The following is a 14,182-nucleotide window of genomic DNA, read 5'->3' on the forward strand; positions in this document are numbered from 1 at the left end:
CAAACATTAACAGCCCCCCCCAGCCTGTCCGCCAAGGTGAGCTTTATCCCCCTTCTCCCTCAATAACGAGGGTGGTCCCAGCATACTCTATATCGAGACAGCTTTTCATCAGTTGCTCATCAGCATGCTAATTGCTGTATGACTAATTATGCCCTGAATTCCAGTTGATTTTCTTAATGAGACAGCTGGGTTAATTATGTAATCGTATGATTACATTAGCCTAGAGTGCCCTGGCGAAAAGTAACGCAGGCAGGAGCGTGATGTCATCGGGCGAGCAGCGCACAAGGGGGTGCATTCATCGCTGCCTAATGACAGGGGAGGGCAATGGTACCCACAGTGCTCTTTGTGTAAACACTTAGATTGAATTATTAAGATCTGTGTCTTTTTTCCAGCTCGTGGAATGAGGGAGGAATGGGTGGGTTTTGTTTGTTTTGTTGGTTGGGTTTGGTTTTTTTTTTTTTTTTAAGGCAACTCACTTTGGAAAATTTGGCCGGTCATCGATAGTCTTGGGTTTGAGCTCTTGGGTTGAGGTTGGGTTTCATCGGAGCAGCGTGGGGTTGCGGGTGGTGAGGTGCTCATGCAAGTGCACCCTTTTGGTGAAATCCCACTTTGCACTGCTTTTAAAATTGTTCGTAAAAGGTATAGTTCACATGCATAAGCAGAAGCAAAAAAAAAAAAAGTGGTTCTCTTGCACTGCTATTCAAAAAAGATTTATCATCAGGGCATGTATATAGTGCGAGAACAGTCTGAGAGGTGTTGCTGCAGCTGTGTTGCTCCACCATGTTTGATGTGAAGTATTAACTGCTGTAAAAAAATATGCTACGTTAAATTTTTTTTGTGTCTGCGTTCACCGAGAACTGTCCATCCACCTCCTTTGTGAGGATGAAAGCTCGTCTGCAAGGGGGGACCGGTGTGGTATGTCACAGCAGCGAGCACAGGGATGTGCTCAGAGCTTCTTGTGAAACGGCACTGAAAGGCAATTCGTTGGGAAGTAAAGGCAGGAGCAGGCTTTGCAGATACTGGTTTTAAATACGGTAGGTAACGGTTTCTCCTGTGTAGATGGAGGAAGCATTATAAGGGATCAGATCCAGGTGTGCCGGGCTGCATAGAAACATGTGATGCAAAGGGGCTTCTTTGTGGGTCTGGGATGCAACAAGTGGATTAGGAAAGTAGAACAGAATAGGAAGCAGCAACAGAAAGAAATCCACCACATATAGTATAAAAATTGGCATCTCAGTTTAGCCTTAGACAATGATCCGGCAAAACCCTTTTTCGAGTTCTGGATGATCAGATTCCTTTTACCAATTTTCTCATTTCTTTTTTATCTTGCGCCTAGCAGGGATTCTGAACTCTTGCAAACTAGAGAAGATTCAAACCAAGAGAATAATTTGTAATGAGTCTTTTCACATTTAAGTGTTAAGTGACTTGATTTTTTTGTCTTTTACAGACTCTAGAAAGGGCATTTCCTTCTTTGCCTTTCTCCATAAGCTAGTGCCACTTGATTTTTTTTTAAATGTGTACGTCTGTTGTTTGTGTAACGAATTGAGAGTTTTGGTCCATTGCTTGTTTAAAAATTCAGTGACCTCCTGTTAAATGACATGAAACATACTTTGTAAGTCTGGTTAATATAAAAAGGTATGCTTTTTCATGCGTGCATATGTTGGGAAAAGGAGAGTATTTTTATTTATTTTTAAATCCACTCCACTCAGGTAAGAAAAAAGTCATTCCAAGCATAAGTTTTATACTTGTTTCAGTTGCATTGGTGTTTATGAATACTTCAGAAATTGAGGGAATTTAGTTTTTTTGAGATTAAAGAGCATGTTGGAGCTTGCCATGAGAAATGAAGTATTTCTCCACCCAAAATGTCTCGGTCATTTTATTGTCATGCAATGATCAGTTTTCTTTAATGCAGTTTATAAAAATTAAGTCAAAGAGGTGCTTCAGCCATGGGGTTTTTTTACCTGTCCTTAAGCAGTATTTAGTGGCTGCAGGCCATTCGTCCTTCAGATAGGCTCTAGTGAAGTTTGAAGTTTAATGCACAGAGACTGTTTTTACATTTTGTTTGTTCTGCCACAGTTTTGCTACTTGAACATTAACCTTTAATAGAGCTAAATTAAATATACATGTCCTGATGAATAATTATGAGATTGCAAGCATTTTCATTTTGTCCATAAAGCTTCTCAGGGACTGCAAATTTGACTACAGGTTTAGTCATTATTCACTTTATAAGGTCCAAATTATTCTTGTCTTTTAATTCTTTACTGATCCTAAATATAAAAAGCCCTGTGTGTTTGGAGCAAAATACCTCTCGTGGGTGTCCCAGCTTTTTACAATGGGCACGTTAAAAGGAGGGGGAAAAAGTGCGCCCACAATTTTGTAAAATTCAGTATCTTTTATTGTGGCATTTTAACACTATTTTATAGAAATATCATAGCTGAAGCTAAAGATCCCTGCCTGATATGTTTTGTGGTTCCTGTAACAATTTAAGACACGGATAGATTGAGGCAATCCAGCCTTTCTTTATGTTCAGCAGATGAGTGTCCGGGGCTAGCTCTTTTGGAGAAGTGCTGAGCTGCAGAAGTGTGACAAAACGGTCATTCCAGATAAAGGTCGGCAGACCTACATGGGAGAAGGGTGATGTTGTGACAGCCCGTACTGTAATTGGACCATACATAAATATTGCAGGGCCTTTAACTCGTGCTACTGCTGTGACTTAAACTTTATATTTAATTCCTTACCTGTACCCCCTGTCTCTGCCACAATAACATTTTAAGTTTGATTTATTATAAATATTTTAATACAGATAATAATAACGAAAAGTATTTGGCCTAAAAAGCATAAATGAAAAAGCTATGTAGTCATAAACTATGTATGTACAGAGAACAGATGACAAGCAACCTAGATTTTGTATTATGAACAGGGTAATGCCATAAGCTGTTGAAGAACCGAAGTAACAAAATGCAGCAGGCTGCTACTTATAATGTCTCTGAGCTCAACATAACCCAGTACTATTATTTTATAAACTATGAAACAACGCTGGCATATTGAAAAAACACACACAGGCTTATGCTTAATGTGTTAACAGAGGTACAATAGACTTATTATGTGTTTCCAGAGACTGAGGGTGGTCTGAAAAATTAATGACTGTGGTGGTTGAAAATTAAGTGAACTCCCTAATATATACTGTTGTTGATCCACTGAGTTTGGTGTTTAGCATTCCTCAACAGGAGACTAAATCTTTGCAGCCATTTCACAAGAGATGCTGGCGCCCATAACAGTAGTGTATTCAATAATCTTTTATAAGTCCATCGGACTCCAGCATTTTCCTATTCTGACTGGAAAGAAGTCCCAGAATAAATCAGACGTGCACACATCAGGTGTGTGCTAAGGACTGTCTTTAGCAGGAGACGAACGTCACAGAATTGATACCGAGAGGACTTTCAAAATAATTTCTAGTTCCTGTTTGATCGGTAGTATAAGAGAAAGAGAGCACAGGAGTCACAAAACCCAAGGTTCAAGGTATTAATTACATCCATACAATATTTCTGGTTACTGTTGATCTGCTTATTAGAAAACTATAGCTCAGATCTCCATAATCAAATAACCTGTTTGGGCTCAGCTATGCAGGATGGCACAATTTGCTTTAGAAATTCACTCTCACAGACAGAGGGACACTAGCTGTCAGTGAGCCGTGCAGTTCAGTTCCTTTTTACCTAAAAATTCTCATTTTGCAAACAAAAACTTGGAACTTAAGACTCTCACACACCTTCTTATCATGGCTGCCTGCACCCAGGGATGCTGCCCTGTGGATTAATGCCAGGATGAGGGCGGCATGCCCCAATTTTATAGAGTCACAGAAGGGTTTGGATTGGAAGGGACCTTAAAGACCACCTAGTGCCACCCCCTGCCATGGGCAGGGACCCCTTCCACCAGCCCAGGCTGCTCCCAGCCCCGTCCAGCCTGGCCTTGGGCACTGCCAGGGATGGGGCACCCACAGCTGCTCTGGGCAGCCTGGGCCAGCGCCTCGCCACCCACACAGTGACAGATTTTTTCCTAACATCTAATCTAAATCTGCCCTCTTTCAGTTTAAAGCCATCACCCCTTGTCCTATCGCTACATGCCCTTGTAAAAAGCCCCTCTCCAGCTTTCCTCTCGGCCCCTGCAGGTACTGGAAGGTGCTGTAAGGTCTCTGAAATGCTCCAGTTGCAGAAGTGTTCCTGTTGTCTTACATTTTATTTTACTGTTTCTTTACCAGATCCAGTTCCAGCCTTGGACTTAGGACAGCAGCTTCAGCTGAAGGTTCAACGTATGCACGATATTGAAACAGAGAACCAGAAACTTAGGGAAACTCTAGAGGAATACAATAAAGAATTCGCCGAGGTGAAAAATCAGGGTAGGTTGTAAACATATTCTTTTATCAGCTTTTAATACTTAATGAAATTTGAACACAGGGATTAAATTCAGTTTTGTTTCTTACAGGCAGGTCTGACAGTAGCATGGAAATTCAGTAAAGAAAGTATAATAGTCTATTATAGCTACTTTGTGTTTATGTGTATAGATACGATTTTGGGTAGACTCTGGTGTTCTGTAAAAGTTTTGTCTTCTGTAACACCAAGTCAGAGAACGGGGCTGGTATTCTGAATATTTGGTTGTAGCCTTCAGCACTACCTGAAAATTACACCCCTGAATGAAGTTATATGTAGACGTTTTATGAGAGTTGGTGCTACTACTGGTATCAAACTGAGCGTGGTGGTGGGTAATTGTAGTACATACATTGTACACAGACAAACACAAAAATCCAGTGTTTTGTACACACATACAAATCTCTACACAATGGAACTTCTTCTGTACTGTGTTTTTCCTTATCTAAATCTAAAATGTGTTATTGGAGTACGTTCAGCGTACATCCTTTATATTTACTGTAGAGACTATCCATAGAACAATGTAAATCAAGCTAATACCATTTAATTATTTAAGTAAGTTTTAATGAGACTGGAGCACATGAAAATACATGAAAATCTCAGTGAAACTTAAAGCCTGTTGTCTTTAAGACTTGAATTTTTTTTGTGCTTCAGAAGAAAGTTTCCTGCACCAGGAAACAAAATTTGCTCACTTGTACGTACGCCTACTTGCCTGTACATGGGACTTTCCATTTCCATGTTTAACACTCAGTTCTGCATGGTAGAAAGGTAAATTATCTAGGCATTTGGGAAAACAGATTTATTTATTTTTTTTAATAACATGTAACTGTTGTGCCCAAGTGGATAACACTTGAAAGCTGCATTTGCAACTAATTTGGTTCTGGTACATCTCACTTTCAGCAGAAGGAGCGTATATGCAATTACATATTTTGTTTTAACGTAGAGGGTGTGACCTGTGGAGAGGACAGGTATCAGCATGCAAGGATTCGGGCTGGACTGCAGAAGATGTCATGTGGGAGCTGTAATGCTTTAAGCCCGACAGTATTTTTGTTGGAAATGCACAATAATTGCAGTTCACTGTGCAGAGTTTTCCTCAGGCTGTGCATCCTGTACGTGCAGGCATGACACAGAGGTTCATCCCAGAAAGTGGAAGAAATCTTGACTTCCAGAGTTTTTTGCTGTAACCACTCATAAACTGGCATTTTTTATTTTCCCTGGTGTGCACTAACTTTATTTCTGTTTTGCCACTGTAGTCTTGGCGTTGTTTTTCACTCCAGTGCAATAGTTTTACACTCTGTTTCAAACAGGGATTAATAAGATATCCAGGGAAAAGCCTGTTGTTAGCTAAGGGTGCTTTGATCAGCTAATCTCTTTGTTTGGAGGGCTGTGTGCAAGCTATACGGTGCCTGGAAGAACTTCTTCCAAAACTGGTATAAATGGCATTGGCTAACAAGCTTTAGTTGACCTGAACAGTGAAGAAGGCACTTAGTTCTTCAAGCTATGTAGAGGATTAAGCTGTGCTTGTCCAGCACATCTATTGTTAGGTTCCTAAACACACAACCACATTTTGTTACAAAAGTCGTATTTTTCCCCCTGTATTTGTGCACTTCTTGTATTCATTTTCAGAGGGTTATTTTTCCTTTTAAAATGAAACGTTCAAACTTTGTCAAGATGCAGCTGTATGCATTTCTGTGAGATTATTTTGCTTTCTGCTTCTCCACATACCTGAATGCTTTTGTAGATTTATATCTAAAAATACCTGGAGCAAAGGTGTCTCCAGTACAAAAAGTACATCCTTTGTACGTATGAATGAGCATCCTTTTGTCTGTGTGGAGAAGCATCCTTCACTTATTCAGGAAAAGCTCGGAATTTGTATTACTTCCCAGATCTCAGAGAAGAATTTCCCTTTGCCTTTTTTTTTTTTTTTTTTTAAGTTACATGTCCTTTTCACGTCCTATTACTCAGTAATGAGCCTCATCTGATTTTTGTGTGGCTAGCAAAAATCTGCGCCTTCATTCAAAAGTAGCTGGTTTGCTGGCAATCATGTTACCACTCTTCTCCCCTTTTTTTGTGGTCAAAGTGACCCAAGCTGCCTTTGGTGTAATTCCCAGACAGTGGACCTTGTCACTAGCTTTCTACTGTCTGGCTTTACAGTTCTCTAGTCAAGTTTAAAACTCTAGGCTTTGAAAGGATTGTGGACGGGTTTGTGTGATCTTACTGAGATATTTTTCCCCCAAGTCTGTAGGCTTTGCTTTCTGTAGCAGAGTTTGTCTTTCAGATGTTTCTGCAGAAAGAGAAACTTTTTATGTCCAAAGGTACTTTTTCCTAAGGCGTTGTTAATAGCATCTGTTAATAAGCTGATGTCTTTAAACCACTGCATCTCTGTGTAAGTACATCGAAATGTATTGCTAGCTGCGAGTCTTCTGGCAGTCTAACGCTTTTTCCAAATTCCATTATTGTTACAAAGCATACTCTGGTGAGTGTCCTGCTTTTCCTCTTAGGAGCCCTATAAGGATTCAGTCCTTCCCTGTGGGTGGGATCAAAGGGCTTTCACGTAGGAACAGAGCAGGGCACACCAGAAGATGCTGTCCTATGGCTGTTACAGCTGCGCCGTAACTCTGCGGGTTTATGCGTCTTCTCTCATCCATTACCAGACATAATAAATGCAAGATAACTTCTTTTTCTGAGAGCAGGGTTTCTGCGAATACCCTGGAAGGCTGCAAGTGCACTCAGGAAGTTACAATAGTTAATGCTTGTGTGTAAAACCCGGTGTCGATGACAAGGCAGTTAGAGCAACTAGAATATGAAGGGCTCCAGAGTGTCTGTTGACTCTGATCTACTGTTAATACAGCAGTTAAATCTCAACTGCCATATTTTTCATCAGTTGTGAAGTAGAACGTAGCTGTACCCCAGATATGTGTTCAATTAGTGTTAGACTGCATCTGTGCATGAACCATAGTAAAACTGCCTCTTTTTACATGAGCACAGTTATATGAATTAACTGTCCTATGTGTAAACGCATACTTAAACCTACACTGGGACTTTATTAATCTCCACTCAGCAGTGAGCTATTTTGAGACTAGTCAATAAGGTGATATTATATTTTACAATTGATTTTTTTTTCCTTCTTTTTTTTTTTAAAAAAAGTCATATTAGAGGAACCTTCTTTGCTCCACTTTTCAGCAAACTCCATTGATCCTTCTCAACCTAAACACTTAAAGTTCAATTTAACATTTAGGGAGTAAAAGGTCTCCAAAGGGACTCATATCCATTGATTTTGTGTCAGAGTTGAAGAGCTAAAGTTTAAAACACACTGAGCCTACAGGGTAAAGAAAGCCTTGTGTTGTGGAACCACGTGGAGCTGTGTAAACTCATTCTTCCCTTATTGTTTTTCTGTAGAGGTTACAATAAAAGCACTTAAAGAGAAAATCCGAGAATATGAACAGACCCTGAAGAACCAAGCGGAGAATATAGCCCTTGAAAAAGAGCAAAAGTTACAAAATGATTTTGCGGAGAAGGAGAGGTGAGTGTGCATGTGCGCATCTGTAGGTATTGTAGAGGAGGAGAGATGTATTTTTCTGTTTAATCTTCCCACCCAGGGCTCTGTCTTCAGCGTTCTGAGACAGCTCATATATTGAGCAATTCTGGCGATTTATGCGTTTGACACGGAATCATTTGATACTCAACTTCACACAGAAAAACAATCGTGAAAGTGTGGAAGTAAAAGGAGGACAGATTGTTTCTTTGCAGTAGTGTTGTATGTGGGGTGTCGTGTTCAGAAGGGTGCAAACCTGCTTTTATTCTTCACTAGCTGGATTGTCCTTTGTGACACTAATCTTTCTCCATTAGCCGACAGTGTAATTCAGTCTGCTGTGTCCGCTTTGTGTGTCACAGTACCGTTGTACAATCTGTACAACCCTGAGCTGGTTTAAGATGAAACACTGTACCCAAGAGCCTGGGTAAAAGATACATCACCCCTGCTCCTACGGTCATGTCTAAGAGAGGGGATGTGTTCCTGAATTATCCTGAGAAGGTTTGCGTATTCCTACATGTCAAAATTAAGAAGTATTTTAAATATTTATTATTGATATTTGGAAGCATCTTGAATGCATTCCTAGTCTTTTGCAAAGGAGCAGGGCATGTTTGATTCCTGTAGGTCAGTGGGCAAACAAATCAGGGAGGACAAGACCAAGGGTCTTCAGAGGGAGTTCTTTCAGGCTGCGTTCCCTACCTTGAGAATTTATTTCTCCGCAATAACACCAAAGCTATAATACATTCCGCATAGTGTGGAAGCCCTTCTGTTTACATGTGCTTTTTTAGTTGGTGAGTTGTTTGTTTAAATTCAGGTCTGAGTGGGAAGAATTTGCGGGTGAATGCAAAGCTTTTTTAAATCCATCAATATTTGTGGTTACTTTTTGATAAGTAGCATGTAAGCAGTGGCTTTAACAAGTTCAATTTAGATGTGCTTAAAAAGAAAATAAAATGGGAGGTCATGGAATGCACATAAAAGCATGTGTAAGAGAGGTTTTGAGTTCTCCGAGTCTATAATTTGGTATGAAGGGAACTGACACACATTTCTTGCTATAAATAGTTGTTAACCTGGTCAGCAGTGTTGGAGAATAAATTTCTGCACCTATGGCATGCATGTAGGATGCTGGTAGTTTCATAAGCCGTTTCACGATTCTGAAATCTGCAGAATATCTTAAAAGCAATGTCATAAAAAGCAGCAACTCCTGGGAGATGTCGGAGCAACTCCCTTTCGAAGATGAGTTTTATAACTCCTGTAGTCTAGCCTTTAGCAAAGAGCGTAGTGACTGTATGGCAAAATGATGTTAAAATGTGTATGACTGACACAAACAAGAAAATAGTGCCTGTGGACATATGAAATGTGAGCATATTAAATGTTTGCTCATGTTATATAGAAAATATCAATGTGAGATTTGTTTTGAAATATGTGTATTTTTTTAAAGAGTAGCTAATAATATTACTGCATTTGGCATCCATTACAGCTATGATGAAACAGCTGCCGCATCTATTCACCATATCAGTTATGGCAACAAATTTTTTCGTTATGACAGTAAAATGGAAATGTATCATTCTTCTTGTACTAACTTTGTACAACAGAGGGTGCTTAGTGACAATTTTCTTAATGTGTGTGACATTTCCAAAACAAATTATGCTCAAGAAAACCTTCCACTAAAGTTGTCATTTATATAGCAGTCAACTCTTGTATAATGTTCACAGCTTATGTTATGAGGTGGCTACACTGTTAAAATTTTAATAAGTGGGACTGCAAAGTATGAACAGTATTGCAGTGTGACATGATTTATGGGTCCCATTGAAGCACCTTGTAGTCTGTGTGGTGTTGTCAGTTGTCTGATTACATTCGAAACATTTAATCACTCTATCTTCCAAATTTGCAAAATACAGATAAGTTGTTTAACATGATTATGAGCTCTCTTCTCACCTCTTCTGTTCCCTTTATAGAAGATTGCAGGAGACACAGATGTCGACAGCCTCGAAGCTGGAAGAAGCTGAACACAAAGTTCAAGCTTTGCAAACAGGTTTGGCATCGCTATTCTGACCTATACCAATGATCAGGCTGGAGGTGAGAGGATGGAGATCATTAAATGTATCAGGACTGTGTGTGAACCGGCTCTTGCAAGTGCAGAGAGATCCAGCAGAGCTGGAACGTGCTTTGTGAATCGGAGCTTCTTTTGGGCTCCACACCTTAAGTGAACACGCTTGTGTTGCAGCCAGTCTGTTGGTAAATACAGCGGACGTGGCCAAGCATGAAGCGCGTATAGCGACAGAGCATCGCCGCAGTTAAAGCGGGTCATGGAGCTTGTCATCCATGTTGTGTTTTGCTCTGGTTTCACACATTTCTGAACTATGATAGATACATGCAGTGATCTGCGTTCAGTATGAACCCAGTAGAATGTCTACCAGTGTGTCTGGCCTATTGCCTACGACTTGGTTGCCATTAATTTTCAGCTCTGCATACTTACAGATTCCAGGTCTGGACACATTTGGGGTTTTTTGCTGTAAGAACACAAGAAATTTTATTCTTTGAATTACTGCAATAAATATTTCAAATTAATAGGCAGTTTAGCCGGCTTAAATAGAAAACAGTAATGTCTAGCTTTGTTAAGTAGAAACTGGGAATTTTTACCCTGTAAAAGAAATACCGTAAGAAAATGTGAAAAATCAGAAGCTGTGTTTTTTCTAAAGTCATAATGGTTTGCCTAGGTAGAAAGATAAAGCAAAGAATTTTTCATCAGGAGGTGTACAGCTTTATTTATGTCTGAATAAAAGAAAAAGGAGTAGTCTTTTTGCTTTTCACTGCTGTTACAGTGCTGTAATGCTTCATGTTTATGCCTTTTAGCCTTGGAAAAAACCAGAACAGAACTATTTGATCTGAAAACAAAATATGATGAAGAAACTACTGCAAAGTAAGATTTCACTGTTTTCTTTCTATGTCTTCCTTCAGGGTATCACTGCTTTTTTTTGTTTTGCATCTGTCTGTTGGAGACAGACGAGATGGAAGAGGTTCAGGAGTCCAAATTTGTTGGAAAACATGGTCATAATTTGGCCTCCTATAGAGACATTATTAGTTTTCATATTTTCTTCCACCCAACAAGACATTTTTCCTGGCACACATGCTGCTGCATTCCTGGTTTCGTTCTCAGGTGCTGCATCTATTGTGTATCTCTTGTACTGTGTATCTCTTCTATTTTATTTAGAAATAGGGCAATTTTCAGAAATAAGATTTACTGTGATCTTCCAATCTTGGTCAAAATAAAATTTAGTTTGGTAAAGGATTTCTGTTTCACTCTTAGGCACCCTGGTTCTTTCTGCTTTTGGAGTAGCACTCATCACTTTGTCAAATTCACCCCAAATTACAGAGAGTAGCATTTTTTGCAGATTTTTCTTGTTTCTAAGTAGAACGTGAAGGTAGTCTCAAAAATATATGTCCTTGTTGTCTTAATGACTACTGTTTTCAATTAGCCCCTGGTTTTATTAACAATCAGTGCAGGAAACAACAAAAAAGAGACAGACTTCTGCTGGTTTTCTTTGAACCCTTCATATTTAAGGAAAGTTAGTAATGAGAAGGAATTCCCGTGTTCAGCAGTATTAAACCCGAGGAGTCATTTCTGTGTGTGGAAATGGGATGGGAAAGAAGAAGCCATTTCAGCTGGATGGCCCTGGCCTGCTGGAAGAGCAAGGGTTGGAAGATGGCACATCGCATCCCTGTGCCCACTGCCTGCATACAGCAGAGCCCCAGTGCTTGCGCTAGGCAGGTGATGGGGTAAATGAAGGGAAAACTCTTGTTCCTGCCTTTGCCACCCGTTCTGGTATGGGGGAAATGGTAAGGGAAGGCTGCTGGCAGCCTCTGTGTTGGGGCAAGAGAAACCATAGCTTAGGCTTGCCAGGAGCCGTGACATAGTTTTGTTTTTGGCTGTAGGTAAGTGCTTTCTGGTAGGGCTCATGGCAGTCTAGACAATACAGGTTTTTCAAAACCGGTCAAATTGGTGACTAGGTTTAATTTCTTAGCGTGTGGTTCTGCGAGCGGTGAGGATCTGATGCCCCAGTGAAAACACGTGAAACTTGGAGCTTACAAAATCCAGTTCATAGTAGTTAAGAATCAGCGCTTGCAGTTGAAGCACCTTTTACGTCATTCAAGAAAATCTTTTAGGTCAGTTTTGGGTTTGCCCTGTAAGTCTGGTTTCCTTTGAGTTCCTTATAAGGTGATCAAAAAGTATTTTTGTTCCCTCATTGATTTCATCCTTCTCGAAGAGACGCATACTAATAAAGTATCTGATGGAGCCTTAAATTACTGCAAATTGCCTTTTTTTTTTTTTTTTCTGCATTTAACTGATGCTGACAGCTCTGTTGCTGTTATCTTGTCTCGCAGTCGCTTCTGTGGGAACAGTCAGAGATCAGGGCTCAGTGGTTGTAGGCACTGAACCTAATAACCCCTCACCCTTTTTAATGTTTTTATTTGCAGTGTTTGCTTCATTTTTTAATACTATTTCCCTAAGTACTGTAATTTATCTTATACTGAGCAAAAGACGGTCTAAAATGTTTGTTTGCATTTCTAATGTGTTTCATTCTTTCAGAGATATTCATGTGGAAATAATTTTAAATGATCTTGAATGTGATTCTTACCTAATACATATAGAATTACGTAAAATTAGTAGCATCTGCAGGAAGTAGAAATTTATTGTGTTCTGTAGCAGAACAATTATGAAGGCTGGGTCTAGAATATAGTGATCATGGAGCTGAATCCTGAAGCAGACATTAAGCATGTACTTTATCTCCCAGACTAATGTACTGTGAAAACAAACTTGTAGGAGCTAATAACAGCAGAAATATTTTATCATTGTTTTGGATATTTATGGCAGGAATAGTTCTTGCATAACAACAGTCATCTGTGGCGTTTGTAACCCACATTTTGCAATATGGAAATCTAGAAAAACATTAAAAGGGAACTGAATGTAGACAGTGAAATTGAGTCATCTATTTTAATTGTAAAAGCTGGGAGAAATGTTGAAAAAGCACCAATAAAAACGGTGAAAGACAGTTTGATTCTTTTCTAAAAAGAAGCCCTCTTTTGATCTAAGTCTGAAAAGCTACTTGTATTGCCAATTTTAATTTTATGTTTTAAAAACATGTGATTTTTATCTTAGGCCAGAATTGTTAGTTTTACAGACGCTTATTTGATGCAGATGAATTGGAGTGCCTTCAGGAAAAAAGAGATAATTGTCAATTTTTTAAAGCTAACAGTGCTTTTAAGATTTTCAGTTTTGGAATAAAGCTGTCTTTCAACTGTTTGTAACTTTGAAAATCTTTCAAACAAAAAGAAGCAAGAGGAATACACAGTAAGAAGTCTTCAGTATCAGCATTAAGGAGTCTGGATTTTGTCCTAGCAACTGGTTGTTGTGATCTTAAAGTTGGAAATCGTTTCTGTCAACTTGTTTGTTTTATCTTTTCAAAATGTCCCCATTCACAGTACTGCGTGCAACGTGAGGTACAGAGGTACCGTCCGAATTTTATGCATCTTCAAATGAGAGCAGCTGCTGAAATTAAAATCAAAAAAGGCAAATTAGCTGCTGTCATCCCAGGCTATAAAAATCCCCCGTTCCCTTTGGCAGCGAGCAGGTAGGGCGGGTACAGCGGGAGTGGAGGTGCCGCCTGCACCCCTTCCCCTGGCGCCGGCATCCCACAGCTACGCTGCGCGCAGGGCGCTGAAGGTGTTAATGACAAAAAGGAGTTTATTATGTGCAGTCATTGCAGTCTGTCAGCTGGAGTATCAGAAGCTGAATTTGACAAGATGGCAGCAGCAAAGTTTTCCATGTGTAGGCTTGAAGTAAAATGTAATTAGCCTTTATGTGCAGAACAAGGATCCATTGATGAATACAGCTGGTCTTTGTTTTCTTCTGTCATTGAGTGTGGGAGGTAAAAGTGTTCTTCTTCATGTTTATTAATACAAGATTCCTTAGACAAATGGCAAGCACAGTTTAATATTTGTTGGAACACAGAGGGGCTTGCCAAAACAGTTGTTGTGTAAGAGGATTTCAAGGTTTTCAGATTATAATCATCTCTGGGTTAAATAAATGAATGATTACTCTGCCTTTTTCAATTAAAGAGGCACATCCTCTCTCGAGGCCTGATACTGATTTTGTTTGCTGTCCCACACGTTTCTATCGGCAAACCTGGATTTAACCAACGCTAATGAGTTTGATCTGGAGATCCTATTG

The 14,182-nt window shown here is 39.6% G+C and overlaps 1 protein-coding gene across 7 annotated transcripts in view; it reads left to right on the top strand.

Annotated features, from left to right (window-relative positions):
* CUX1 (cut like homeobox 1) overlaps positions 1–14,182 on the top strand; it is a 281,049-nt gene that overhangs the window by 135,133 nt on the left and 131,734 nt on the right. For all 7 annotated transcript variants that reach the window (XM_080393233.1, XM_080393234.1, XM_080393235.1 and 4 more), the window contains exons 5-8: positions 4,256–4,393; positions 7,821–7,944; positions 9,909–9,985; positions 10,807–10,873. In XM_080393233.1, the coding sequence (XP_080249359.1) occupies positions 4,256–4,393; positions 7,821–7,944; positions 9,909–9,985; positions 10,807–10,873 (406 nt within the window). The remainder of the gene's footprint in view (positions 1–4,255; positions 4,394–7,820; positions 7,945–9,908; positions 9,986–10,806; positions 10,874–14,182) is intronic.

Source organism: Falco punctatus (assembly GCF_963210335.1).
Source record: "Falco punctatus genome assembly, chromosome: 1".
NCBI classification, from domain to species: domain Eukaryota; kingdom Metazoa; phylum Chordata; class Aves; order Falconiformes; family Falconidae; genus Falco; species Falco punctatus.